We start from the raw sequence: 26,692 nt of genomic DNA on the forward strand, positions 1-26,692 counted from the left end.
AACTTAATTTTGACACATAACAGAGGGGAAGGTTGCGATGGTGCTATATTTTACACTGCATTATCTCTGATTTACAAACAATAGACACTGTTTAAATCTGGGGAGGTGTTTAGTTTGAAGGATAAAGTTGTGATTTTGCATTCCTGAAAAAGCGTGGGAAATCAAATCATTGTTTTTATTGTAAAAAAGAACCGTATTGGGTGAGGAGGGATCCGTAAATAGGTGGTGGGGGCGTGTTTGCAATAAACATTCCAATTGACACAGTCACACATTGTCTGTCCCAAGTGCAGTGTTTCTCAACCGAATGTAGTGTGCTACAATGCGCCGTCTCCAGCGGGAGCGTCACCCCTCTGTATTTCTCTCTCTCTTCCTGGTCTTGCGCTATCCCCTGAGGAAACGGTCACACCCAGATTGAGAACAAGCTAGAGATGGGGACAGAAGGCTCGCGGAATTGGGAATTCAGACACAATGGCCAATGACGAAACTCAGCAGCGCCGTCCACGTCAACAACGCCGGTCCAAGGCTCGACCGGTGGTCCCGCCCAGGGTTCCGTTGCGGCAGTTGTTGCGGGTAGCGTCGGTTGCCGGAGGCATTCAGTTTGGGTGGGCCTTGCAGCTGTCGCTTCTGACGCCGTACGTGCAGCAGCTGGGAATTCCGCACGCGTGGGCCAGCATCATATGGCTGTGTGGGCCGCTCTCTGGGCTGCTGGTCCAGCCCCTGGTGGGCCACTTGAGCGACCGCTGCACCAGCCGGTTCGGCCGCCGGAGACCGTTTATCTTGGGTGGAGCATTGTCGATCATCGTTTCTGTTCTGATCATCGGTCACGCCGCGGACATCGGGTGGTGGTTCGGCGATACGCCCAAACATCGCCCCTGGGCTGTGGGAGTTTTCGTTTTCGGGTTTTGGATTTTGGACGTGGCTAACAACGTCACTCAGGGCCCTTGTAGAGCATTGCTTGGTGATCTCACTGGTATGTTTCTCTTCCCTATCATTTCCAATCGTTGAGGACCAAATCAAAGCCCTAAATTTGCGCTTTCCTCCTTAAATATTAATTGCATTTTCGTTTTTTCCTCGCACTGTACTTTTTTCTTGATTCTTCAATAAAGGTAGGCTATCATCATATATTCAGTTTAGCTCCAAGATGCTTGTTGTTTAGATTGGTTACTACTAGTGTAACCTGCCAAGGAATTACTTAAAAAACTACTAAATTGATGCGCTAACTATTAGGTAATGTTGATCTTCCAATTTTCAACATATTAGATTGTGTGACAAAGTAGTAGATGAAAAGTTGATGTTCAATTTGGGAAATTTATGTTCATTTGGTACAAAACTGCAGCTCGGTAATTGTTGTTTAATACAAACTGAGGCCGTGTCACTTGTGCAAGGCTATTCAAGGGTTTGGTTCTCTACAAATTGATAGTTAGAGACAAAATTGCACCAAATGTCTTACATTTGTTTCGGTCAAGGAAACCATAAGTCACTTGTTATTGTTTTGGATAGAAAAGTTTCCCTAGGGTTAGAGTGGTTTTTTCTCATAGTATTCGAATTGTCTTCCTCAACATGGGTTATTTCCGATGTATAACTACAGTGCACTTCCCATGGTGCTATCAGGATAATAAATAAGATTTCCTTAACAGGGAACTGAAATCCCTGATATTATGCTACATTGCATGATACTCAGTGATTTTAGTTCCTTAATATTCACTTTTCTCAGAGGCCATTTTGGTTGAAGTCCTTGTACTATCTTTTTCTTTTTCCAAGACCCTGTGATTTTGAATATCTTTAAATAACTGGATGATTTGAAGAATTATGTTAGGGAAAGCTATTATAATTTAGAACATTTGTACGTTGAATTTTTTAAATTAAAATAGAACAGAAGTTTCCATTGGCAATGATATGGAGCTATGTAAACTATATAAATGGAGAGAGACAAATATTATTTTGGTTTATTTTCCAATTGTTCCTCTTTGTAGGGAGTTTGGTTCAAAGAAGTGGAGGGAATGAGAGAGACTTTTATAGAGGGAAAAGGTCTTTTTGTTTGGTTAACAAGAGTAGGCATGGGAAAATATGCATAATAAACTGTTTTACCCTTGTAAATATTAATGGAAGGGATGAGAGTTGAAATAATATTTTATGGTAATTTAGCCAATTGATAAGAAGAACCTTGGAATTTGGGAGAACCACACCAGAAAAGTTAGTTTGTTGTAGTTGGAGAACATGGAGCCTTATAAACCCGCACTAGAATTCTATACTTCCAATGAGAGGCTCCAGTCCTGTATCTCACAGTTATATCCTAACTTCTCCCGTGCTGGACAGCCTGATGCCATGCTGGTTGGCTATGCACTAGGCCTTTGACTAGTCTTGGATGAACACTGCAAGAATCAACAAGAAAAGCAGCTTCTTTACTGAAACAACACAGACCCAGTCTAGATTCAATGTGAGAATAGGCAGGAAAGATCACAATGGAATACCTAGGAAAATTCAACACTCTGTGACTCTCCTACTACTGTCAAACTATGCCACAAAACCAATAAACCCTTGTTGTGCTCATATAGATAGTAACTAACTAACTCGAACCCCCTAAGTAACAAAATGCTGATTCACCTTGGACCTTGTCATTCTGCAGCCCACTCCCTTTCTTCTTGATAGAACCTCTTTACTCACGGGCCCCTATCACAAACGGAATCTACATATTAAATCACTTTCCTTACCGTTCAAATTTCCCAATATTGGAGGCAACTGGCAAGATAAAAATAGGAAGGGAGGGATTTTGTTCCTTCATTTCCCTTCCAAACTTTTAACCCAAATGAGGTAAATAAAAACCCTTTAATTCAATTTCCTCCAACCAAAAGACTCTTAGCAGTTGTTTTTAATTCAATAGAGGTTGCGAACATGATCAAGAATATTATGAGATATTTTTTTTCCTCAAGGAAATGGGAGGGAAAATGACAAGAAACTTGGGAGAATTGCATCCCAAAAGCTAGCCATTATAATTGGAGTGTCCAGTTCTTCTTCAAGAGTTTACTGAAGGGTTCTATTAAAATCAATCTTAATTACAATAAGTATTTTCACTACTACTTCTAGCTTTCACAAGTACATTGACAAATCTTCCTAATCTCCCATGAGATTGGGAGCACCAAGTATTCTTTGACACTAAACTGTTTTCGGCTATCACAAGTATTCGTTAGTTAGTTGTCACTTTTGGCTACAAACAAGAGATGTTTGATAACAATTATAGGAACAATTTTTGTAAAGAGGATAGACAATTAAACACTTTTGACAGATATTCTAACTTCACTGGGTGAAGGATATGGCATTGGGTTTCTCTCCATCAAGTATTTTGATCATATTCCTCACGAATGTGTGATATCTTAACACATCCGTCCATGAGTAGGATTAGAGATATTGGAGCGTGAAGTTTGCAAGAGTGATTGCACCCAACCTAACATCGAGACTAAATAGGCTCTACTACCAGGCTTATTTTAGAGTTGGAAGATTTAAGATGAAGTTACTAGAGAAAAGAATATTTTAGTGCGAATATCTGAATGAAAAGAGGGCTTTGTTATATTTAGTCGAATAGATTCTTAATACACTAAGTGGGGTCTATTTCTTGGTGAAGATTAAATGGTGTAACTTCCAAGTACATTAATTAAGCATGGCTATTTCCACTGAACGCTCTAATAATAGCTAGAAATTCACCCAGTTGGAAATTGACGTAGCTGATGATTTGATGGAGAGTTCATTAGAAAGTCATGAAAGGTGATAGTTGGAGGAGGTCATTGGAATGCTGTTGGAATCTGTTGGGAGTCACCAGCAGTTGCAAGTCACTGGAAAATGTTGCTAGAAGTGTTTGATGCTGGAGAAGAAGGTCAATGGATAAAAGAAGGTGAAAATAGCAAAGCAAGCTACGGAAATAAAAAACTGTTCTATTTTAAAAGCATGGTAGGAGAACCTCAATGGGATGGCTCATAGTGGATGCTATGGCATTGATCCTATATTGTAAATGAGCCTAACTCTGAACTAAAACCTAGCTCAAGGGGAGAGGATTGCTTGTCTCTTGTGAAGGAGTATTTGGAATTATATTTAACCAATGTTGGACATCTTAATATAGATAAACATCTTACTATTTTCACGTAAGACAATTTTTATATGGTACTGTAATGGTATCTCCTTTGCTGGGGGTGGGACCTGCATCCTATCTGAAATCTATATTTGCTAAATTTTAAGAGAAAGAAAGAATCTCTTGCTAATATTTAAAGATCTGATGCATACATGCATTCTCATACCCCATAAGCTGCATTGTTCTATCATTTATTTGGTTCCTTGCTTCTAAAGCTAGATGATGTATCGTGTAAGAAGCAAAAGGGTTGATGTGCATTATATCATAATTTCTTTTGTAAATCTTTTGCACATCTATTGGGAAGGTTCTATTCGTTTTCTGTCTCTGATCTAAAGTATTCCAGCCAAAGAAAAACTACTACGTCACGTAAAACTTGAAATCAAATAATCAGCATCAGATAGTGGTGAATATATGGAAACAGAAATATTGTAGCAGATTATTAGCAGGAAATATATTTTCTTCTATCTCATATTTGGTAACTATAGGAAAGAAAAGGATAAAAGTCAGCTGTCCCCCTCCCCAAAAACTGGATAAAATGATCCCAATAGACATGGAATATAATTAGAATGATAGAAAATAATAAATTATCCTTCAAATTGCTGATGTTTATTTTTACACAGATGATTGTGTGCTTGATATGTACTTCTAGAATGCAGTTCTTAGTTAAATTAAAAGGACATGGTTTTTATCTTTTTATTTTGATTACATCTTGCCTGAATGGTTCTGCAAATGTGGCCTTCAATGTCTGAATAAAACCCCTTCACCCCACTTCAAAAAGAACGGAAAAAATTACAGTAAGAATATATCTTGTGTAAATTGTAATTTGTTTAAAATATCAGCGCTAAAAAGAAAACAATACATTGACTGCCTCTATTATTTTGTTTATGTTCTTTGAATGTTAGCCAAGGATCATCGAAGGACACGTGTTGCAAATGCTTATTTCTCCCTGTTTATGGCTATTGGTAATATTCTTGGATATGCAGCTGGATCATACAGTAGTTGGTACAGGGTCTTTGCTTTCACTATGACCCCTGCGTGCAATATTAGTTGTGCAAATCTCAAGTCTGCTTTCTTTCTTGATATTGGTTTCATTGCTGTCACCACTTATATAAGCATCCTAGCAGCTCATGAAGTGCCTCTAAGTTCAAGTGGGGCACAACCTGTTGAAGAAGCAGCAGGGGAATCGGGTGCTGCTGGAGAAGCTTTTCTGTGGGAGCTATTTGGGACATTCAGATATTTTTCGACCCCAGTATGGACAATACTGTCTACTACTGCCTTAACATGGATTGGATGGTTTCCATTTCTCCTTTTTGATACTGATTGGATGGGCCGAGAGATTTATGGTGGTGAACCAAATGAAGGCCCTAATTATGATACTGGAGTTAGAATGGGGGCAATTGGCTTGTTGCTTAATTCAGTTGTTCTTGGAATAACGTCTGTACTCATGGAGAGGTTATGCAGGAAGCGGGGGCCTGGGTTTGTGTGGGGAATCTCAAATATCTTGATGGCTGTCTGCTTTATTGCAATGCTTGTTGTAACCTATCTGGCTAATAAAATTGGATATATAGGCAAAGATCAACCACCAACTGGCATTGTGGTAGCTGCATTGACAATCTTTACCATTCTTGGGTTTCCACTTGCAGTGAGTTGCTCTATTTCCTGCCAAAAGCATTTTGTTTGTTCTTTTTTCTGCCAATAATGAAGGAACCCTTTCTGTCTCCCATGTTTCTTAAAACAAAACTCAAATTCTGTCTTTTTGCATGGTTTCAGTGGCTCATCATATGAAGTATCTTAATTGATTTGATTTTGGCTGCATGATCTCTTTAGCTCAAACTGACTTCCGTTCTCCTGTGTTACTTAAAATAAACAGTACTATTATGTTGTTCTTCAATTCTACAATTATGGTTCCTAGAGTGCCTTGACTCAATCTTGGCAGCAGTCTTCTTACCTTAAACTGGCTTTTTCCTACTCCTCTTGTTGAGAATCAAGACATGTTAAAAATTAAAATTTAGAAATGTCCCCATTGCATGAGTTTGCCTATATATTATCTGAGAGTTCTGTGTAAATTAATCTGGCTTCTTGGATCAATTATTTCAGATCACTTACAGCGTTCCATATGCCTTAATTTCCACACATATTCAGTCATTGGGGCTTGGCCAAGGTGGGCAGGGTTGATGCCTTATTCTTTCTTGGATATATTATTGTATTTTATGACTACTTATATTAATTGTTGGTATTTCCAGGATTGTCTATGGGAGTCCTAAATCTTGCAATAGTGGTCCCACAGGTATTGCTTTTGTTTCCTTTTTAATTATCCCTATTTTGTTTCTTTTGTTGGATGGGGTGGTTGAGAACCAAAGGTAGTTCTATGCAATTGTTTGTTTGGCATTCCCAATAGATTTTGGGAAGAAAAGTCTTAGAAAGTAGACTTTAAGTCTAACTCAACTTCACAAAACCGGTTTGTAAGGTGAGGTTTGTCTTCACTTATATAATATAATTTAATCATATATCCCCAAGAAAGAAATCAAACAGACATGATCAACAAAGAGAAATTAAAGATACATGATTGAATTTGTAAATCAATTTACTGTTACAGAGTATTATTATACAGTATTGAATTAACAAGAAGAATTATTTATTACTCTGAGTGAAAGAACAAAAGCCAGTGAACCTCTGTTGCATTAAACATGGTTGTAAGACAGAGGAGCACTACATAACATACAGTTATTCAGTTGTAACAAACTAAAACTGTCAGCTGTTCAGTTCTAACTAGTAACTGACAGCTGTTATATGACTACAACAGAAAGGGAACAAACTAGATATACAAAATTAGTGAAAAACATATCTATAACACCTCCCGCTGGCTCAAGGTGGATGTGAAACAACAGGCAACTCAGCCACTTTGAGCATGGATTTAAGAAAATAAATCTTAGTGGTGAAAGTGGTTTGGTCAGGACATCAACCCATTTATCTAGACTAGCAGTATGCTGCACAAGAAGCTGCTTGGCTAGAACCTTTTCTTTGACAAAGAAAAGATTGAGTGAAGAAATTTGGTAAGTGGAAAGAAATAGATGAAATATATTTCTGAGATGTCTTACAAATGTGATTACAGTCTCTATTTATAGACTGTTTTACAACCTAATTAAAGAAAGAAATAATAGGCAATGAAAGCCAGAAATAATGAGTGTTTAAAGCTGTACAAATAAAATAAAATAAAATCACTAACAAATTTGTCCTAATAAATATAAAATGGAATCTGCACTTAATTATAACACAATTCTCCTGATTATGCAACACTCCCCCTCAAGTTGGTGAATGTATATCTATCATTCCCAACTTGCAAGTAAGATCTTCGAATTGTTTTGTGGGAAGTCCCTTAGTAAACATATCTGCCAATTGGAGTCTTGAAGGGATGTACTCAGTGGCTATAAGACCATCATCCAACTTCTCTTTAATAAAGTGCCGGTCTATCTCTACGTGCTTTATTCGATCATGAACCGGATTGTGTGCAATACTGATAGCGGACTTATTATCACATGCCAAACCCATAGGAGCTTCATATTTTATTTTTAGGCCATCAAGTATGATCTTCATCCATAAGAGTTCACACACCCCTTGAGCCATGGCTCTAAATTCTGCCTCTGCACTTGATCTTGCAACTACATTTTGCTTCTTGCTCCTCCATGTCACCAGATTTCCACCCAAGAACATGCAGTAGCCTGTGGTGGATCTCCTATCAACAATCGATCCTGCATAGTCTGCATCAGTATATACTTTCATGGATAAGTTTTCCCCCTTTTTGAATAACAATCCCCTTTTCCTGGAGAGGCTTTTAAGTACTGAATAATTTTATCTACTGCCTGCAAGTGTCTTTCTCTTGGATCATGCATAAATTGACTAACCACACTAATTGCATAGGCTATATCTGGCCTAGTGTGTGAAAGATAAATGAGTTTTCCCACAAGTCTTTGATATTGTGTCTTCTCCACTTTTGGGTTTTCCTCATCATTCCCAATCCTATGATTTTGCTCTATTGGCACTCCAGTGGGCTTACAATCCAACTTACCAATCTCTTTGAGATGATCAAGGATGTATTTCCTTTGAGAAATAAAGATGCCTTGTCTCGAGTAAGCAACCTCTATCCCAAGGAAGTACTTTAGCTTCCCAAGATCCTTCATTTCAAATTGAGCAGCTAGTCTCTCCCTCAAATTTTGTTTTTCAATCTCATCATCACTTGTAATAATCATATCATCTACATATACCAAAAGTAGAGTGAGTTTACCATTCTGAGAATGTTTTATAAACAGAGTATGGCCACCTTGACTTTGTTGGTACCCCAAAGATACCATAGCTTGAGTAAACCTTCCAAACCAAGCACGAGGTGATTGTTTAAGACCATATAGGGCCTTCTTAAGTCTGCACGCCTTATTCCCTTCATTAACAATACCATAACCAGGTGGAATCTCCATGTATACTTCTTCCTCCAAGCTTCCATGCAAGAAGGCATTTTTAACATCAAATTGATGCATTGCCCAACCAAAGTGTGCTGCCAGGGAGAGAATAATCCTGACGGTATTCATTTTTGCCACTGGAGCAAAAGTCTCCTCATAATCGATCCCATAGGTTTGAGTGTACCCTTTTGCAACCAACCTTGCTTTATACCGATCCAGTGTGCCATCAGACTTATACTTAACTGTGTATATCCACCTACAACCCACTGCTTTCTTATCTTTTGGTCTCTCTACAATCTCCCAAGTCTCATTCCTTTCTAACGCGCTCATTTCTTCATTCATGGCTCGAATCCAGTTCTCATCTTTTAAGGCTTCTTGTACCGATGTAGGGATTTTGATAGAATCAATAGCTGAAAGAAAACTCTGGTGCTGCATAGAAAGTTTTTCTGTAGACACAAATTGGGATATAGGATATTTGGCACAAGATCTTTTTTCTTTTCTCAAGGCAATAGGTAAATCATTTAGGTTAGGTTCAAAAGCAGTATTTAAGGTGTCCTCAAGAGTCTCACTGGTATGAGTTCTTACCTCCGGTTCAGACAATTGAAGTTGCTGTTCGACCAGGACGGGTTCTTGTTGCCTTCGCTGATATTGTTTTCCAAAATATTTGTCTTCATTATTCTTCTCTGGTAATGATGTTGGTGCAGGGTCTTTGTCATCCTCCCTAAGAACGAAATCCTGCAACAAAGGAAAAGGTGGCAACTCAAGGTCCTCAGCTTCTTGAATACTCTCCCCCTGAAGCTGAGAACTAGGAAAGAAAGACTCTGTTTCATGGAAGGTGACATCTTTGGAAATATAAACTTTACGACTTTGAGGATGATAACATTTGTACCCCTTTTTGTTGGGGGCATAACCGATGAAGACACATTTGATGGCACGAGGATTTAACTTACCCCGATAAGGACTATGAACATGGACAAAAGCAGGACAACCAAAGACACGATTCTGAAGACTATTCAACATGGGAATAGAAGGATAGAATGTGGTCATAACCTGAATAGGAGTAACACCCTCTAGAACCCGAGAGGGTAATCTATTAATCAAATAAGTGGCAGTCAGGACTGCTTCCCCCCAGTAAGATCTAGGAACAATGTTTGGAAAAGTAAAGCTCGAGTAACCTCAAGGAGATGACGATTTTTCCTTTCAGCAACCCCATTTTGTTGAGGAGTGTCCACACAGGTTAATTCATGAACAACTCCATTTTCCTCAAGGAACTTGGAAAGGTTTTGGTTCACATATTCTCTTCCATTATCAGAACGCAATCTCTTAATTGGACTTTCAAATTGTGTTTGAATCATTATGTAAAACTTTACAAACAAGTGAAAAATTTCAGACTTATCTTTCATGAGAAATATCCAAGTAACCCGAGTACAATCATCAATAAATGAAACAAACCATTTTGCACCCGAGATATTAGGAATAGGTGAAGGTCCCCATACATCTGAATGAATAAGATCAAAAGGTTTAGAACTTTTATTACCATTGGGAGGAAAAGTTGTCCGATGGTGTTTAGCAAACTGAAAAACATCACAATGAAATGACTCAGCAGACACTTTTGTAAATAAAACAGGAAATAAGGACTTTAGGGTACTAAATGGAGGATGACCAAGACGTCTGTGTTGAAGCCATATCTGAGAGGATGACCAAGATTCACGACCTTGCTGAAGATTAGAAGTGTGTGCCTCTTTTTACTTTCTTCATGCTGTAAATAATATAACCCGCCCTGCTCTTTAGCAATTCCAATAGTCTTCCCCGTGGCAAGATCCTGAAAAACACAATGGGAAGGGAAAAATACCACTGCACAATTTAAATCTTGGGTAATCTTTTAAATAGACAAGAGGTTATTGGATAGTTTGGGAACATGAAGCACATTTTTTAAAGGAAATGAAGGTTGAAGGTGAATGTTACCACGACCATTAATGGGGGTAGTGGAACCATTAGCAACAGTAATATATGGCTTACCGGATAAAGTAGTGTAGGATGAAAAAGAAGAGGAATGAGGTGTCATATGATCAGTAGCACCAGAGTCTATAATCCAGATATTTTCAGTACTAGAAGCATTAAAGGATAAAAAACTAGAACTCTTACCACTCATAGTAAAGGAACAATTGCTAGATGGCTTACTAAGGGAGTCCATGAGAGTTCAAAACCAATTGAGTTTTTCAGATTGGCAAAATTTGATCCTGTTCACACAAAAAAAAAAATCCGCCGAAAAATTTTTTCGGTGGCGGTTTCCGGCGGCCAGCGGAGGTTTCTGGCGAGCAGTGGCAATTCCGGCAAGCGGTGCAGTTTCCGGCGAGCGACGACAGTGGTGGTCGGCGGTGTTCAATGGCGGTGGCAGTAACGGTCAATGGTGCAAGGTGGTGGTGGTCAATGGAGAAAGGATAAGGAAAATAGAAAGTTGCAGCAATGAAGGCTGTCCAAAAAAAAAAAAATAATTGCAGCAATGAAGGCTGTCAAGGAAAATGATTACAGCAATGAAGGCTAAAAAAAAATAAAAAATTGCGGAAGCAGAGTCTCCTAGATCAGGAGCTCTGACACCATATTACGAAGTGGACTTTAAGTCTAACTCAATCCCATAAAACCGGCTCATAGGGTTGAGGTTTGCACCCACTTATATACAATTAAAGGCTCTAATCTCTAGTCGATGTAGGATCTCCAACACACCCCCTCACGCCGAGACTGCCAACTCGTGCATGGGACTATATATTATGGGTGGTCCGATAGCGGGTGGCACGATAGGTCCAACAAATACTCGCTAGGATAGACTCGAAATGGCTCTGATACCAAGTGGAAAGAAATAGATGAAATATATTTCTGAGATGTCTTACAAATGTGATTACAGTCTCTATTTATAGACTGTTTTACAACCTAATTAAAGAAAGAAATAATAGGCAATGAAAGCCATAAATAATGAGTGTTTAAAGCTGTACAAATCAAATAAAATCAAATCACTAACAAGTCTGTCCTAATAAATATAAAATGGAATCTGCACTTAATTATAACATAATTCTCCTGATTATGCAACACTTTGCATGTAAAACATGATTGTGAGCTAAATTCTTAGTTATCACAATAAATAATCAGAGTGCGATGAGGGATAACTAACTATGTGAGTCGAGTTTGAATCATAGTGGAGAAGTAGTAGAAGAAGCAAGGCTCTTGTATTAACTTTTGTGCTTGATCGGGCTAAAACAGTGTTTTGTTGACCACCAAGAGACTAGGACCTATATTTCTATAGACTGCAGCACCATAAGTTGACCTTCTCTCATATTTGTCTTTGCTAGGAGATCCTTTATATATTGTGTGTATGTCAAGAGTGCCATTGGGCTGTGGCTGTACTTCAATAAAATAATGCAAGGCCCCTACTGTTTGAGTGAAAAACAGAATCAAATTTCAAACAGAATCAAATTTATGAATAAGATGCTGAATCAAGGACGAATAGTTTCCCATCAAATCATATGCACCAAGCTTAATATAAATATAATCAATTCTAGAACCCTCACATACTCAGTGAAGAAATTTGCCAAATGATTTTTAGAGTTGACTAAAACACCAAATTTGAAGCAATATGCAAGAAAGTTTAATTATCACAAATTAGTGTCATTTGTGGAACATCTCTATTAAGAAGTGAACTTTAAATCTAACTCAACCTTACAAAAATGGCTCATAAGGTGAGGTTTGCACCCACTTATATACTAAGAAATGTTCTAATCTCTAGTCGATGTGAGATCTCCAACACCCCCTCATGTTGAGACCTTCCAACTCGTGCGTGAGACTATATATTTATGGGTGGTCTGATACTGGCCAAATAGCGGGTGACTGGATAAGCCCTACAAACTTTCGATAGGATAGAATCTAAATGACTCTGATACTGATGTGAGTTGATTTTAGGATTGCGCATTTTTATGGGTTGCACTTTGTTTATGGTTTTTAATTTAGCAATTATGGTGATAGGCTCAAAGAAGATTGTCACTGGACACGAACTTAACCAAGTGGTTAAGTAAGTGTGAAGGTTCTCTTCTAGAGAGCAAAAGAGAAAACACAATTATATGGTGATGATGATGAGGTTCGGAATTTTTAGACAACAAAAGGTAGAAATGATAAAGATGACCGAATGGAGAAGAACATTAAAGAACATGAAATGGAAATGAATAATGATGCAAATAAAGAAGGAAAAGAGAAAGAGTAAGAAAAGCTTATGGATGATGGAGGGGTGGTCACGTCACTAGGAGTGGTGGAAGACTCCAAGATGAGTGGTGAAGAACCGTCACTTGAGGTGCACTACACCCAAGATAAGACCCAAGAACAATTTAGGAGATAAAGCTCACTAATCACTCAAGCAGAGTTTCTCTTCTATATTCAAATTCAAGTGTGTGAAATACATGAGGCAAGACACTCTATTTATAGGAGAGAGTATCTTGGAGAGCAAGATAGAGGGGTAGGGTTGTCATTTGTGAGAAACCTTCTAGAAGGTAGGTCAAAAAAACCCTAAACCTAGGTGCACATGTCATGAAAGGTGGGCTTGGCACAAGCCCAAATTACTAACCACACCATACTCAAATTGCTTACCCTACTCAAATTACTGATCACACCATACTCTAGTTTATTCTTCTATTTGGCACCTCTAAAGTGAGCCCAATTTATGCTAAGTACACCCCATATTATGCTATATACACCTTAATCTACTGAAATTAAAAACAAAGAAACTAGCTGATGCTCAGCTTCCATCACATGAGCTCTACTCCTGGTGATCCTCCGAGGAATGATAGGCTCTGAGACACTAGCTAGTGGATGATCCTGACCTAGCCCTGGGTCCTGTGTCATGCCCCGGGTCATTCTTCTGAAAGGTTGGGCTAGTTTAGGGAATGCTCTATCTCTCGGGACTTCATCAGATACCATATTAAGAAGTGAACTTTAAGCCTAACTCAACCTTACAAAACCGACTCATAAGGTGAGGTTTGCACTTACTTATATATTATGAAATGTCCTAATTTGTAGTCAATGTATGATCTCCAACAATCTAAAACTTCAATTCTTTGATCAATTGGTTGAACAAAATAAGTTTGCACGAGGTTGAAATCCATGATGATTCAATACCCTGTTGTTGCATTGGTATTGCAACATTTTGTTTATTTTCTAGGAAATTAAGTTATTGCCAATAAGAATGCACTATTCGAAAGTGGATATCTTATTAGTGAGATAACCTATTGAATCCTCATTTGAATACCCCACAACTCGATGTGTAGTAAGGTATTCTTACCTGCAAATATACCCGCCATTTGAAATTATTTAGATACTCTTAATTATATCTAAAGAGTTGCTCTAACTTAATGTATGTTTCACTTTTTTTAGCATAAGTGCATTTTCCAAATAAGTTATTTTTAATGTAAACATGTTTAAATTCTTTTGTTTTTATTCAAAAAATTGTATTTTAAAAAATATACATGAATACTTACATATATTCATTAACAATTGTTGTTACTCGCTTAACTTCTGCTCTGGTGGGTATGGGTACATGACAAATCTTCATCCAACGATGTGGGTGATGAGGGTTACTATTTGATTTTGTCTTGCCCTATTACCGTTCCTACTTGGAGCTCCTTTGATACATTTCAAAATATAAATGCGAGAATTCCAATGTCCTTCACTTGACAGTTAAGAAATTTACTAACTACAGTAACTAAACTACAAAGGAAATATTGGGTTGCGTGACTAAGTGATGATTCAACTTCCTAACTTGTCATCTAATCATCCCTAGGTGGCAAAGGGAAATGATAATTGTGAAGAGTTGGAAAACACCATAGGCACGGAATATAATTGGTGCAAGGAATTTGTGCTTATTCCCAGACTCATTCACTAGTCACTTGAGCACCAAAAAAATCTACTTCAAAATGCGTGAAATGGTGAATTTTAGAATACTACATAATTACTCATCAATCTTATTCCAACAAGAATTACCAAATGTTAGGTGATCAACATTGTCTTGACCCTTAAGCTAAAGCTTGATGTCAAAAGTTCAAGTGTCATAGTTGGTCCCATCCAGCTTGTCAAAAGAGATTGGGAAGGGAAACATTTGGAGAAAATAGAAAGATCAACCTTGGGAGTGGTAGAAGACACCATGGGTCACAACCTAAAAGATGGAAACAACTTGTAACACTAAAAAAAAAAAGTTAGAGGCCTTATAATGGGCAAAGAAAGCATAGAACAAGGTAGAGCATAGTGGGAAACATTGATAATTCTTGGAAAGAATGGTAGACACGATGCCAAAAAATCATAGCTAGACAAAGATTATGACAGCACAACTCGAGAAATTGAAGAGACACGATGTTTTGAATTCACACAGGATTGAGTCACGAGCCTTAATACGAAATAATCCTTCATTGACATATGGTTAAGGCAAAAAGCATACTCCTCCTTGAGTCGGACTAATGCAAGTTTTTTCTGAAAATTATATTGGAAAGAGGAAGAAACTACATAAACTAAATACATTAATATTTGTGAAAAAATGTGTAAGCAATAAGCAATAATTATGGAATTACTTTTCCCTTTTGTTTAGTGTTTTTATCTCCTCAGTATGAATCCTCCCTCTGTTCCTTGTTTAATAAATAGCAACAACTTTTACTTTTATCTCAAACACTTGAGATGCCTCAGTTGCCTTCGAGTACATGTGATTGATGAAATCTGAAATATCCTTCATCGTATTAAGAAACATACATGTGTCATTGATGTTGGGCTTGACTTCACTAATCTTTTGTGAAAAAACTATGTTGATTTTGGATCAGACATCATGGAGATGCAAATCAACAACCGACTGTCTCATGGGTGATTTTACAAAGAACAGGAAATAAAAATAACGCATGCTCTTGAAAAATGGCAATGAAGGTCGTATGTGGTAAAAATAGAGACTAGGACTCCATGAAAAAACCTAGAGCTCGGATACCATGTGAAAAAATGTGTAGGCACAAGGAAGCAATGATTATGGAATTACTTTTCTTGATCTCAAAAAGAAAGAATACATGGGTATTTAAAGAAAAACGAAGTCCTAATAAAAGAAAGTAAATATCTTGAAATAAAGGAAATTTATCTCCAGAAACAAAGAATCTAAATCAGGAGCAAATCTACCAAATAAATTCTTAATCCCGATCCCTTAATTTTAGGGATTTCTTACAAACAAATCCATATTTATTATTCAATCAATCTGTATTTATTGTACCTTAAATGTGCAATATCTACATCTATATTTCATTAATATTTAAATGAAGAAATACAATAATCCTAATCAGTGGTCCACATCACATGGTTTCCCTTGGGCCAAACTCTTCCCCATGAGACCAACTTGTAAGGTAAGATTTCCTAATAAGCTCTTGCTCTCTATCTATTGAAAATGTGAAACTTGAGATTTTTCCAATATATCCATCATATCCTACACATTTGAGCTTGATAGGTAGATGATATGGTAGATATCTTAATCAACCCTTTCAAAAGTGCGAGTTTCTTCCACATTGGTACTTCCGTACAAGCAACAATGGTTACCCACGTGTATCGTCATTTTTATCACAACGGGACACGCTTACCTAAAAGCCTGGTCAGGAAGACTTTCGATACAAGAAATCCTAACAATACAGGATTCAACTACTCACGTGTTCGATCCATGTTCACTGCACCATTTTGATGGGATTTTTCTGTGGAAAAACTCCGATGTGATTCGACACCAATGAACCATGAACATTTCATATGAGAAAATCAAGACACCATTTCCAACCCAAAACCTTAAGGCAATGAAGTATGTGGGTCTTCTTTCTTATATAGTGCTCTTTAGGCACATTCTTACTCAATGTGGGAGAAACTCACACATGGAATCCTAACAATTAATGTAGGATAAACTTAGATATTATCCTAGAATATATGTTTTGGCATAACCCAACTTCAAAAACTAGCTCATGAGGTGAGGCCCATGCAAGTTACCCCCTACTTATATACATTATGACCATATTACTAGTCAATAGTGGTATCCTTAACACCAAAAAAATGGTGCCTAAGGATAGTGGATCCGTCTATAAGGCACACAAAAAATGGTTGTTTGTTTTTAGCCTTTAAATACCATGTTGAGAAGAGAGAAGGCAAGAACATGATTAAGAAAATAATTGCCTAATTACTATAAATCCTAGAATTCCTTAACTACAGTGATTAATATATATCTACAATATCTAATAGACTCTAAAAGTATATCAAGTTAAATCTCACAAGTGGTCTTGAGTCAATGTACCGTCACAATTTCACATCACTTGATAAAATGAAATGTATAAATGAATAATCAATTAATAGACGTTGATACATGTCTTCGAATACCATTAATGGCAACAGGCAGCACAGTTATAGTCTCTGGTCCCGTACTGTGAACTTCCTTAACTATACATGATTTATAGTTCTCTCCCAAGGTATTTTGCTGAGTAAAACTATGAGGCAGTAATTTTCATGCTGGGGCCATCAATTGAGACGTCTTTTGACTAAGAATAACAATTTTTGGCATGGTAACTGAGAAAAGTTTAGAGAGTTAAGTCATGCCTGATACAAGTGTCAAGATATGTCTCTGATACATGGGTCCTTTTTAAAGGTGTCCATGTTTATGTTTTTAACTTTTAATTTGGTCAACTTATTCTCACCTTTCATCTGCACAGTGTAAGACAATTAAAAGCTGTCCATTATTACAAGAGTACAACAAGAAATCTATTTCAAATAGGCACAAAAATAAACCATCTGTATAAAAAATAGTAATGATCTCCACTTCCTTGGGATATCTCTTAAGAAAATTTCATTAAATAAATCATGACCTGAGCACTCAAGGTAGGTCCTTGGAGATTTGTTTCACACCAAAACATTCTAGAAGAACGATTAAGAGTATGAGCATTTTGTTAAAGAGAAGTAGATTGGAGAACAGAAAATTTAGCAGAGCTTAATAAAGCTTTTCCTTACTCCTGCTAAAGCTTTAATTTTAATTCAAAGAAATTTGGATTGAAGGACACAACATTCGCTGAGAATTTCAAATTACCTACTCTATAGGATATAGCAATTAAATGCGCTATGCCGTGACTTACATTATGGTCTATGTCATTTCTTCAGGCGCCACTTTGATTTATGTCATTCATTATGAGCCCGAATTATTGCCTCTGTAAAACCAATTCAGGCTGCTGAAGAAAGTACTTGAAATACCCATCTCAATTAATTCACTTTTCCTTGATCCATCATGTTCTGATATTACGTATTGCTTGAGACAGGCAATGAGGTTTACCCAGAGTCGCACTGCTAATTTGTACAATCATGCAGGTTTAATGAAAATTTGTTTTGTGCTTTTGCTCTCTTCCCAAATACCACATTTTAAGTAACTGATTGACAGATTTCAAACATCTAGTTTACATAGATTATAGAATTATTTTCAAATAAGAAAATTCATGAAATTGTTTTGTAGTTCCAAGTTTACGTGGATTTGTCTCTTGTAAAAGAAAACTTTGTGGGAAAGGATCCTATTTGAGCTGCTAAGTTTATGTATATGGATGTTTGAAATAGATGGTGGTGTCCCTGGGAAGTGGACCATGGGATCAGCTATTTGGTGGAGGAAACTCTCCAGCCTTTGGCGTGGCAGCTGTTGCAGCCCTTGTCAGTGGATTCATAGCTGTCTTGGCTATTCCCCGATCTGGCGGTCAAAAGTCTAGAAGCCAAGTATGAGGTATCATGTTCTTTCTACATTTGACAAGGATTTCTTTTGAAAGAGGGATGAGGAAAATGGACAGGTAGCAATAATTTGTAAATAGTTATGTTTTACTTCTGTTTGATTGTAGTCTTTTTATTGAGCCTTCTATTCATTGAGATACCCCCGGCCGAATCTTTTTGTAATTCGAATAATTGATTATATGGATGTATTTTCATTTTATATATCTTTATTTATGGCCGATGAGGTAATTTTTTAGTGCTATTATTTTCTGATGTTTTGGAAGCTTTTGACTCTCTCTGTCTCTCTTTTGTCATCCTGATGAGTGAGTGGTCTGTTTTAAACAGTGAGAATGTTCTGCTTTGTTAACCACGAGGGACCCTCTACTGGCCGTAAGAAAGGATGATTTTTCTTGATGTATAAGGAACAATGTAAAAGAAGAAATTCTTATAGCACTACTTTTCCAAACATCCTGGCAACTCATATAATCATAAAAGCTGCCATCAAATACTGATTAGAAGATTATCTGCAATCAGTGGAGAATTTCTTCATTGTAAATCAGCACCACCTGTGTAGATGTTGCTTTTAAAGACTAATGCGGTGGGAAGTAGTTGGGGCATCTTCTGTAGGTTCTAAGATTACTAGTGGGCAACATCTTCTTTCCAACCAAGATGAGTTGCTGCTGTTTGAGAATTATTCCACTTGAAAAATTCTTTTATTTTGAGGATTGTGCATTGATGCTTCAAGCATGATGTATTGGAATTTTAATATTTATGTAATTTGTTTGTATTAGTTAGATGAATGTGCTTAGTGGCCAACAGTGAATATGTTAATTGTGCTGATGGAAACCTTGATTGAGACACGGTTTAATGTCCCGTTTTTCTTTTGGGTATAATACATTTCCTTTTAAATAATTCTTGAACATGGATTTGATTTGTAATGGTCATTTAATGTGTACATTTAATTTATCTTACTTCTTTTGAACATGGAATAAATTCTTGTTTTTAATACACTTCACTATTCATGAAAGTCTGATTTGCCTTCAATTCTTCGTACATTTGTCTGTTCCTAAAGACTCAAAGAGCATTTAAAAATATCAACCTTTATATCATCATTGTCCTAACTATTAGTGATCAGATCTTCCAACCACGTGCCAGCTGCGCTACTGGAATTTATCCGTCTAGTCAGCCAGCAAAACTGTCTGTAAAGATTGGATTGAAATTTTCAGGTTATTTATAATTTACAGGAATGGAGTGTTTACTGTTGCTGAGAGGGTTGGATGAATGAATTCTTACACATTTTCAGTTTATTATGCTCATTTTATACAAAAAAGAAATCATGATTATTAATTTCTTTTCATTGCTGGTAATTATTGGGCACACCTTTCCATACTACTAGATTGTATGCCATGCGTATTCAACTGTTTAGCAGAGTCCTAGCAGGTATGGTTTCTGGATTTTGTCCATATAACATGCAAGTGTATGTCTCCATAAATGATAATTTATGTCGCGTAGCGACGGAATTCAATATTTATATGTATCTCTTCATTAAACCAATTTACTTGAAGTGGTAGAGAAAGGATTGGGCGGGTTCGGTAGAATAGTTTGTCCCAGTGACAAGTTCCTACATGAACAAATCCCATCTCTCTACATGATTGTGGAAAAGGTTAGGGAATACAATTAGCGAATCTGTTCCAGCGTCTTGAGGACCATGATCGTTGTTAATGTCAAAGTAAAAGCAATAATCTTATCGTTCTTTTTCCTTTCATTAAATTAAAATAAGTCGTGGCTGATCTCGAGTATGGCAACTTGTTTTATGATATCTCTTTTATTGATAACAGTAAGTTTGTACGCCATCATGACGTGATCCTGAACTGGTGTCTGCTTCAATTCATTTAATATAATCTCTTGGTTGGAGAGATATCTAGAGCTTACGCAGCTGCACATTGCCAATCCATTTAGTGTGCCAAATTCGAGATAGGTTTCCTCCCATTCATATTTATTCATTCTTTGGATGAGACTGTTTTTATTCAGATTGTCCATTGTCAGAACTTTCACTGTTGCTTTATAAATTAATTCCAAAGCATTGGTTCCCTTGCATGATACATATCTTTCATTTCACATCAATTTGGTAAGTTACAGACACATGGAATCTGACATGGGATGGCTTTGAGTTACAGGAGATTTTTAATATATTTTCTTTTATCATTATACAATTTAATACTGATGGCTGAAGTTGCTCAGACGGCAAGGGAAAAAAGAGAGTTTATCTGCTGTGTTTGGGCTAATGATGATACAGAAGTTTCTGTTTCCTCATATATAACGCCATGTTCTCATATTCACAGACAGACTCTCTTAATTCCATCATCTTCTGATATAGGATTAAATGGTTGTAATTTGAGCACGTAATTCTCTCTAGTGTCTCCTATCTCCCATCTGTCTCTTCTCCATACGGCCGGCTACCATCATTTCCCATTAACGCCCCTGGTGGTCCCTCCATGACACCAACACCTACCTCCATAATCCACACACATATTTTGCATATGTAAATAGATATAGATACACACATCCATGAAGATAACCTTTATAAAAGGAGAAGTGGGGAAAAAAGTGCAATATAATATACTCTGGATTTACTTTTGCAGCTTGAAATAAAACCCCAGGTAGGAGCACAACTACTTTTTTAATATGCCATGCCAAATCACAGCATTGTTTGAAATAAAACTTCAGGAAACCTATGAACTTGACAACAGGACTCATAACTTTGATTTGTAACCATGTGTCTCGCTAAGAGTTCTTAATAACTTTTCATTTTTCTCTATTGTTAGATGCTAAGAAATGCTCCCAAATAAAGCTTGATACATAGTGTCCACTATAGATATTTGAACATATCTGCTTGGTAGGGGATAAAACATTCAGCAAGTGATAATAGTGGTGGAAGTACAGGAAGAGGCATAGAGCCGTGTGGGTCCTAAATTGGATGCAAGAAAAAACTTGCTTCATCCGTTAAATAAAGTAGTAAAGGGAATGTTTCGCCCTTCGGGTGCTTCAGATGGTCTATATATAGACAATGGATGTGTTAGGAATGGAATTTATGACATGGGCTGGAGAAGATTGAGACATGCATGGCTTGGCTGCCTCAAAGAACATGCAATGCCTAACATTTTCCCAACACTACAAATTAGCAACTACCAGCCACTGTCCAAAACCAAACAAAATATGTTGTAGTAAAAGTGAGTTAAAATTTGTACAAACACTTGTTCTATTCTTCTTATATTCTTTTATATCTGTTTATTTCTCTTTCTCTGTTTCTTTTTATTTGCTCTTATCTTTCTACCTTTCTTTCAAAGGTAAAATAATGATAAACAATATCAAATGTAATAAAATTTTCTTGAGTACAAATACCAATGCATAAGCATCGTGTGTGCCCTTGCCATTTTAAAAGTATCCCATCCCATACCAAAATGAAAAGGGAATCATATTAATAATAATAATAACAACAAGTAGGGGAATTTTGCTTTGGTGAATTGCCCAACACTTCCTCCACTTGGCATTTCCAGTTTGAGGATAAAATTCTGCGTGTTCCTTAAACAGGGAAATGGAAAGGCAAACGTGGTGTTTGAAAAGATTATCCACACATAATCCCTCCATTAATAACTGGGGGAGTTTAAACCACTACTATGCCCATCATTATCAAATCAAAGCGTGTGATCGATTTGACGGCTAAAATAACCATTAAAGCGAATAAATCCGTCCCTCCTTTTTCCGGAGTTTCACCATCCAAAAGATAGCACCTTTTGCTTCCTCTCCTCACTCAAAGGTAACGAGTCCTGCCAATTTGTTTTTCACCTTTCTAAATAAATATATCATTATTATTATTCTCTCTTTTTTGCCTCCCAGGACCTCCTCCTTCAAGCATTTCTTCCGTTCAAGCTTCTCTCTCTTTCACCCCTTTTTTTTTCTAAAACATTTTTTTCTTTCCCCGTAATTTCATACTGATATACTGCATAGTTCAGCAATATTTCTCTACAATGACACGTAACCTTAGTAGGGCCACCTTTTCATTCATAAAAACACATTCGCCTTCACCCTTTCCCTCCCATCCACACACAAAACCCTCTTATTCTCTCAAACAACTCCAAACGCAGTGCACCATCACTACCTACCTAGCTCTTCTGTATTCAACCAACCCTTTCTTACATACATACATCTCTTTCTCGTTCACATAATATATCCAGAATCAACTACACAGCTAGTCATCATGTGTAATCCCAAACCATCCTCATCATCCCCATTTCTGTGTCCCACAAAAGCCCACATCATAACTCCCGACCCCAAACTCAAAAATCACCCTCCCGTTCACGATCAACTTCAAGATGAACTTCACAGATGGCCAACTCCCAAGGAGGTAATGAATGACAGAGAGAGAATATTAATGAAATGAAGTTGTAATTTTTATGAAAATGAGGTTGCGGAAGTTACTATCTCCATGTATAGTCACATCACATAGTGATGAGAGTTTATGAGTAGCATTGGAGCCCTTGATATTAACATGTGTTTGTCGTATTTTATGTGGGTGGTACAGTTTATAATTTTGGAGTGCATTGGTTGGTGCAGGTGATAGGAGAAATGAAGGCCCTGGGGAAGGTATCAGGACCAACAGCAGTGACGGGGTTACTCTTATATTCAAGAGCCATGATCTCAATGGTGTTCCTAGGGTACCTTGGGGATATGGAGCTGGCGGGAGGGTCTCTGTCCATCGGCTTCGCCAACATCACAGGCTACTCCGTCATCTCAGGTCTTGCCATGGGAATGGAACCCATTTGCGGCCAAGCCTACGGCGCAAAGCAATTCAAAACGCTGGGCTTAACCCTCCAGAGAACCGTCCTCCTCCTCCTCTCCACCTCCATCCCCATCTCCCTCGCCTGGCTCAACATGAAGTCCATACTCTTATGGTGCGGCCAAGACCACCAGATATCCTCCACCGCACAAACCTTCATCCTCTTTTCCATCCCAGACCTCTTCCTCCTCTCCCTCCTCCACCCCCTCCGCATCTACCTCCGAACACAAAGCATCACATTGCCCCTAACCTACTGCTCCGCCCTCTCCCTCCTCCTCCACCTCCCCCTCAACTTCCTCCTAGTCGTCCACTTCAAAATGGGAGTCTCCGGCGTCGCCATAGCCATGGTCTGGACCAACCTCAACCTATTCCTCTTCCTCTCCTCCTTCGTCTACTTCTCCGGCGTCTACAAAGACTCCTGGGTGCCCCCCAGCTCCGACTGCCTCCGCGGCTGGTCCTCCCTACTTGCACTTGCGGTTCCCACGTGCGTCTCTGTGTGCCTCGAATGGTGGTGGTACGAACTCATGATAATCCTCTGCGGGCTTCTCCTCAACCCCAAAGCGACCATTGCTTCCATGGGAATCCTCATCCAAACCACCTCCCTCGTCTACGTCTTCCCCTCCTCCCTCAGCCTCGGCGTCTCCACCCGCGTCGGCAACGAGCTCGGTGCCAACCGCCCCGCCAGGGCCCGCATTTCCATGATAGTCTCACTCGCCTGTGCCGTCGCCCTCGGCCTCGCCGCAATTGTTTTCACCACCCTCATGCGACACCAATGGGGCAGGTTCTTCACTGCTGACACCGAAATTCTTGACCTCACCGCCTCCGTCCTCCCCATCGTCGGCCTCTGCGAGCTCGGCAACTGCCCGCAGACCACGGGCTGCGGCGTCCTCCGCGGCAGCGCCCGGCCCACCGTCGGAGCCAACATCAATCTGGCCTCGTTTTATCTGGTGGGCATGCCGGTCGCTGTTCTTCTCGGGTTCGTCGTGAAAATGGGCTTTCCCGGGCTCTGGCTTGGGTTGCTTGCGGCCCAAGCCTCTTGCGCTTCTCTCATGATATTCGTTCTCTGCACCACTGACTGGAACGCTCAAGTGCAGAGGGCCAATGATCTTACCACTGCTAATTCTGCTTCTCCCAAGTTACCCACCACTCTCCCACCACCAACCGCAACTCCACACTCTAACCATGTTTCTCTTCCAGACACTCTTGTCACCCATGATCACCTTCCCCACACACCCTCTCTTGAAACAGACCCTCTCATTATACACACCATAAATTAATTCACTCATTATTTAATTAACCACTTCATCCCTCCTCGCCAGAATCCAAACCACATTGGATTGTACAAGTTGTACTGTGGAGAACAAAAAATTAATATTTATCTTCTCCCCCTGTTTCTCTCTCACATTCATTATCCACTCTTTTTCAGGTGGTTGCCACAGTAATCATAACATTAAACTCCAATGAACTCAGTTTTATTATGTAAAGTAACCTTCTTTTTAATATTTTAGTGGATTAAGATTTTCAGGATATGAACTTTGCACTCGGGTTTACACGAGGATGGGAAAAAACGTAGTGGGTATGTGTGCATAAAAGAAAGAATGCGTCTTTTATTATTTTTTTTTCTCAGGACCTTTCGGAGAAAGAGAAAAGCATTGGGTTCAGATGTCGGTTTTTATTGAAGGAAAACAAAAGGGGCTTCTGAATAACGTTCGTGCTGTTCCCTTCCGCAAAGGGAAAAACTCTTGACTGTCTAAAAATGGAAAAAAGAAATTCCTCTAAGACCATCAAAACCAAGCCTAAAGCGTGAATTTAAACTCGATCGCTTTCGTTTCTTACTGTTCCTTCTAAAAGATAACAATGAGAATTATTTGAAAGAAAAGGGTATTTAGTTTTTATCCTCATCACGTCGCTCAATGACGGTATATGATAATGATGGTTATGCATTAGGGTTGGTGTTGAGTATCTAAAACTGGAGCTCTAATTGTACATTCTCGTAAATGGTTGTCGTACAATTCCGTAATGTGCGTGTGATGCAGAGAAAGAAAACTGGCCCCATAGAGTGTGTGTGTGTCTGTTATTATTTCTTCTCCTCATCACACACTACCGTGTTGTGTTGGTGAACAATTTGTTCTCCTCTCTCTCGTTAACTTTTATTAGGACTACCGTATATGATTGAATGACACATGTCTGTATGTGAGAAACATTACATTTACGAAATGATATGTTTCTGTAATGTTTTTCAATGCACGATGCACATATGGCAGACTGATTAGTGGTGGACGAGTCGTGACAGTGGCAATGAAAAATGCATAGAAAAAATATACGCTTCTTACTTAATGCTCTTTTCCATAGTGTCTGTACGACAAATAAAGAAAGGATGAGCAAGGAAACAAATAGACACAGACAATGACGCGAAAAGACACAAAAACAAAATTAAAACAACAAATTCAACTCATCTCTTCATGTTTTTTAATATATATATATATATATATATATATATATATATATATTTAACAACTTCAAATCCTTCATGTATAAACGTAAACCAGCTTGTCTACAAGTTTTTATTGGTTTATAATGGTAAGTTGAAAGCCATTTTTAACACTCCCTCCATGTATGGTTTAGCATTTTCTTTTTGTTTCGAAAAGTTGATTGTTTTTTTTTTAAATACTAGTAATATTTTGTAATTAATTCTGTTTTTTTTTCATTTTATAAAGTTAATTCTCATTCGGTTGACTTTCTTGATAGTTGATTCTGGTGAGAAGCTTTACCTTCGATTTGTTTTATTTGGAATTTGTTCTACGTCTTCTTGTTGCGCTGCAACGTACGTGACTCCGTTAAAACAGAGGAGATTACCTGTTGATCACACTCCGATGGAGAGCTTACCAAAAACAAATAAGTATTCCGTTTCAGTCTCAAACAATGTACCTTTATTGGGGGGACTCAAACCCCTTTTATAACTACTCTTGTAAGAGCTTTCTCTCATGAGAATCTTATCTCTACTGAAAGCATAAAATAACAACAAAAAAACCACGGGACACCACTCCAGGTGCTAACAGCAGGAAAACATTTTGTTTTACGTGAGCACCCTTACTCACGGTGCAACTTTATCTTTTCAACCAACAATTGTATGCATATATTTACGTATTTTAACAAACACACACTTATCTACTTAGATTAAAAAATATTTTGCCAATAACCTTATTTTAATATATATTAAAATATTACTTTAAGTATTCTTTAACGGGCTTACTAATATAATTTGACCAAAAATCATGACCCATACCATGAGTCCAACTACCAAGCTGACCTACCCACACCCGTGCACCGAGCTCCAATACTGAGCACTCTGTTTAGCACAAAAGTATTTATAAATTTCTTTTTAACAAGGTTTCCACGCCTACTTTCTTAGTAAATTTTGTATTGGAAATTAACATTTATATTTAATATTCTCGTCAACTTAAAAGAGTAAAATATCGATAACTATAACAAATTAGCAATAAATTAACTAGTTGT

The 26,692-nt window shown here is 38.0% G+C and overlaps 2 protein-coding genes across 4 annotated transcripts; both read left to right on the forward strand.

Moving 5' to 3' along the window:
* Positions 1-19,251, forward strand: LOC137820746 (sucrose transport protein SUC4). Of its 2 annotated transcripts, none has more exons than XM_068624982.1 (6): positions 1-970; positions 5,023-5,762; positions 6,218-6,281; positions 6,364-6,407; positions 18,196-18,355; positions 18,685-19,251. In XM_068624982.1, the coding sequence occupies exons 1-5, from the start codon at positions 469-471 to the stop codon at positions 18,352-18,354; spliced, it is 1,509 nt and encodes a 502-aa protein (XP_068481083.1). In that variant the 5' UTR covers positions 1-468; the 3' UTR covers position 18,355; positions 18,685-19,251. The 2 variants fall into 2 exon arrangements, 1 of the variants encoding a protein (XP_068481083.1); XR_011082677.2 differs by having other exon boundaries at positions 245-970; positions 18,196-18,419.
* Positions 19,252-21,389: 2,138 nt separating this feature from the next.
* LOC137822751 (protein DETOXIFICATION 48) lies at positions 21,390-24,621 on the forward strand. 2 transcript variants are annotated; one of them, XM_090295127.1, is made up of 3 exons: positions 21,390-21,583; positions 22,237-22,282; positions 22,937-24,621. In XM_090295127.1, exons 1-3 carry the CDS (start codon positions 21,458-21,460, stop codon positions 24,451-24,453), a joined length of 1,689 nt encoding a protein of 562 aa, XP_090151253.1. In that variant the 5' UTR covers positions 21,390-21,457; the 3' UTR covers positions 24,454-24,621. The 2 variants fall into 2 exon arrangements, with proteins under 2 accessions (XP_090151253.1, XP_068483843.1); XM_068627742.2 differs by lacking the exons at positions 21,390-21,583; positions 22,237-22,282 and adding an exon at positions 22,425-22,744 and having other exon boundaries at positions 22,954-24,621.
* The last annotated feature ends 2,071 nt before the right edge of the window (positions 24,622-26,692 follow it).

Source organism: Phaseolus vulgaris, chromosome 9 (genome assembly GCF_051622355.1).
Source record: "Phaseolus vulgaris cultivar YP4 chromosome 9, ASM5162235v1, whole genome shotgun sequence".
NCBI lineage: Eukaryota > Viridiplantae > Streptophyta > Magnoliopsida > Fabales > Fabaceae > Phaseolus > Phaseolus vulgaris.

Coding starts and splice junctions, on each gene's coding strand:
- LOC137820746 (XM_068624982.1), top strand. CDS start 469: ATGGCCAATGACGAAACTCAGCAGCGCCGTCCACGTCAACAACGCCGG. Junction 971..5,022: donor ATTGCTTGGTGATCTCACTG/GTATGTTTCTCT, acceptor TTTGAATGTTAG/CCAAGGATCATCGAAGGACA. Junction 6,408..18,195: donor TTGCAATAGTGGTCCCACAG/GTATTGCTTTTG, acceptor TGTTTGAAATAG/ATGGTGGTGTCCCTGGGAAG.
- LOC137822751 (XM_090295127.1), top strand. CDS start 21,458: ATGCATGGCTTGGCTGCCTCAAAGAACATGCAATGCCTAACATTTTCC. Junction 21,584..22,236: donor GTAAAAGTGAGTTAAAATTT/GTACAAACACTT, acceptor TTTGCCTCCCAG/GACCTCCTCCTTCAAGCATT. Junction 22,283..22,936: donor GTTCAAGCTTCTCTCTCTTT/CACCCCTTTTTT, acceptor ATAATTTTGGAG/TGCATTGGTTGGTGCAGGTG.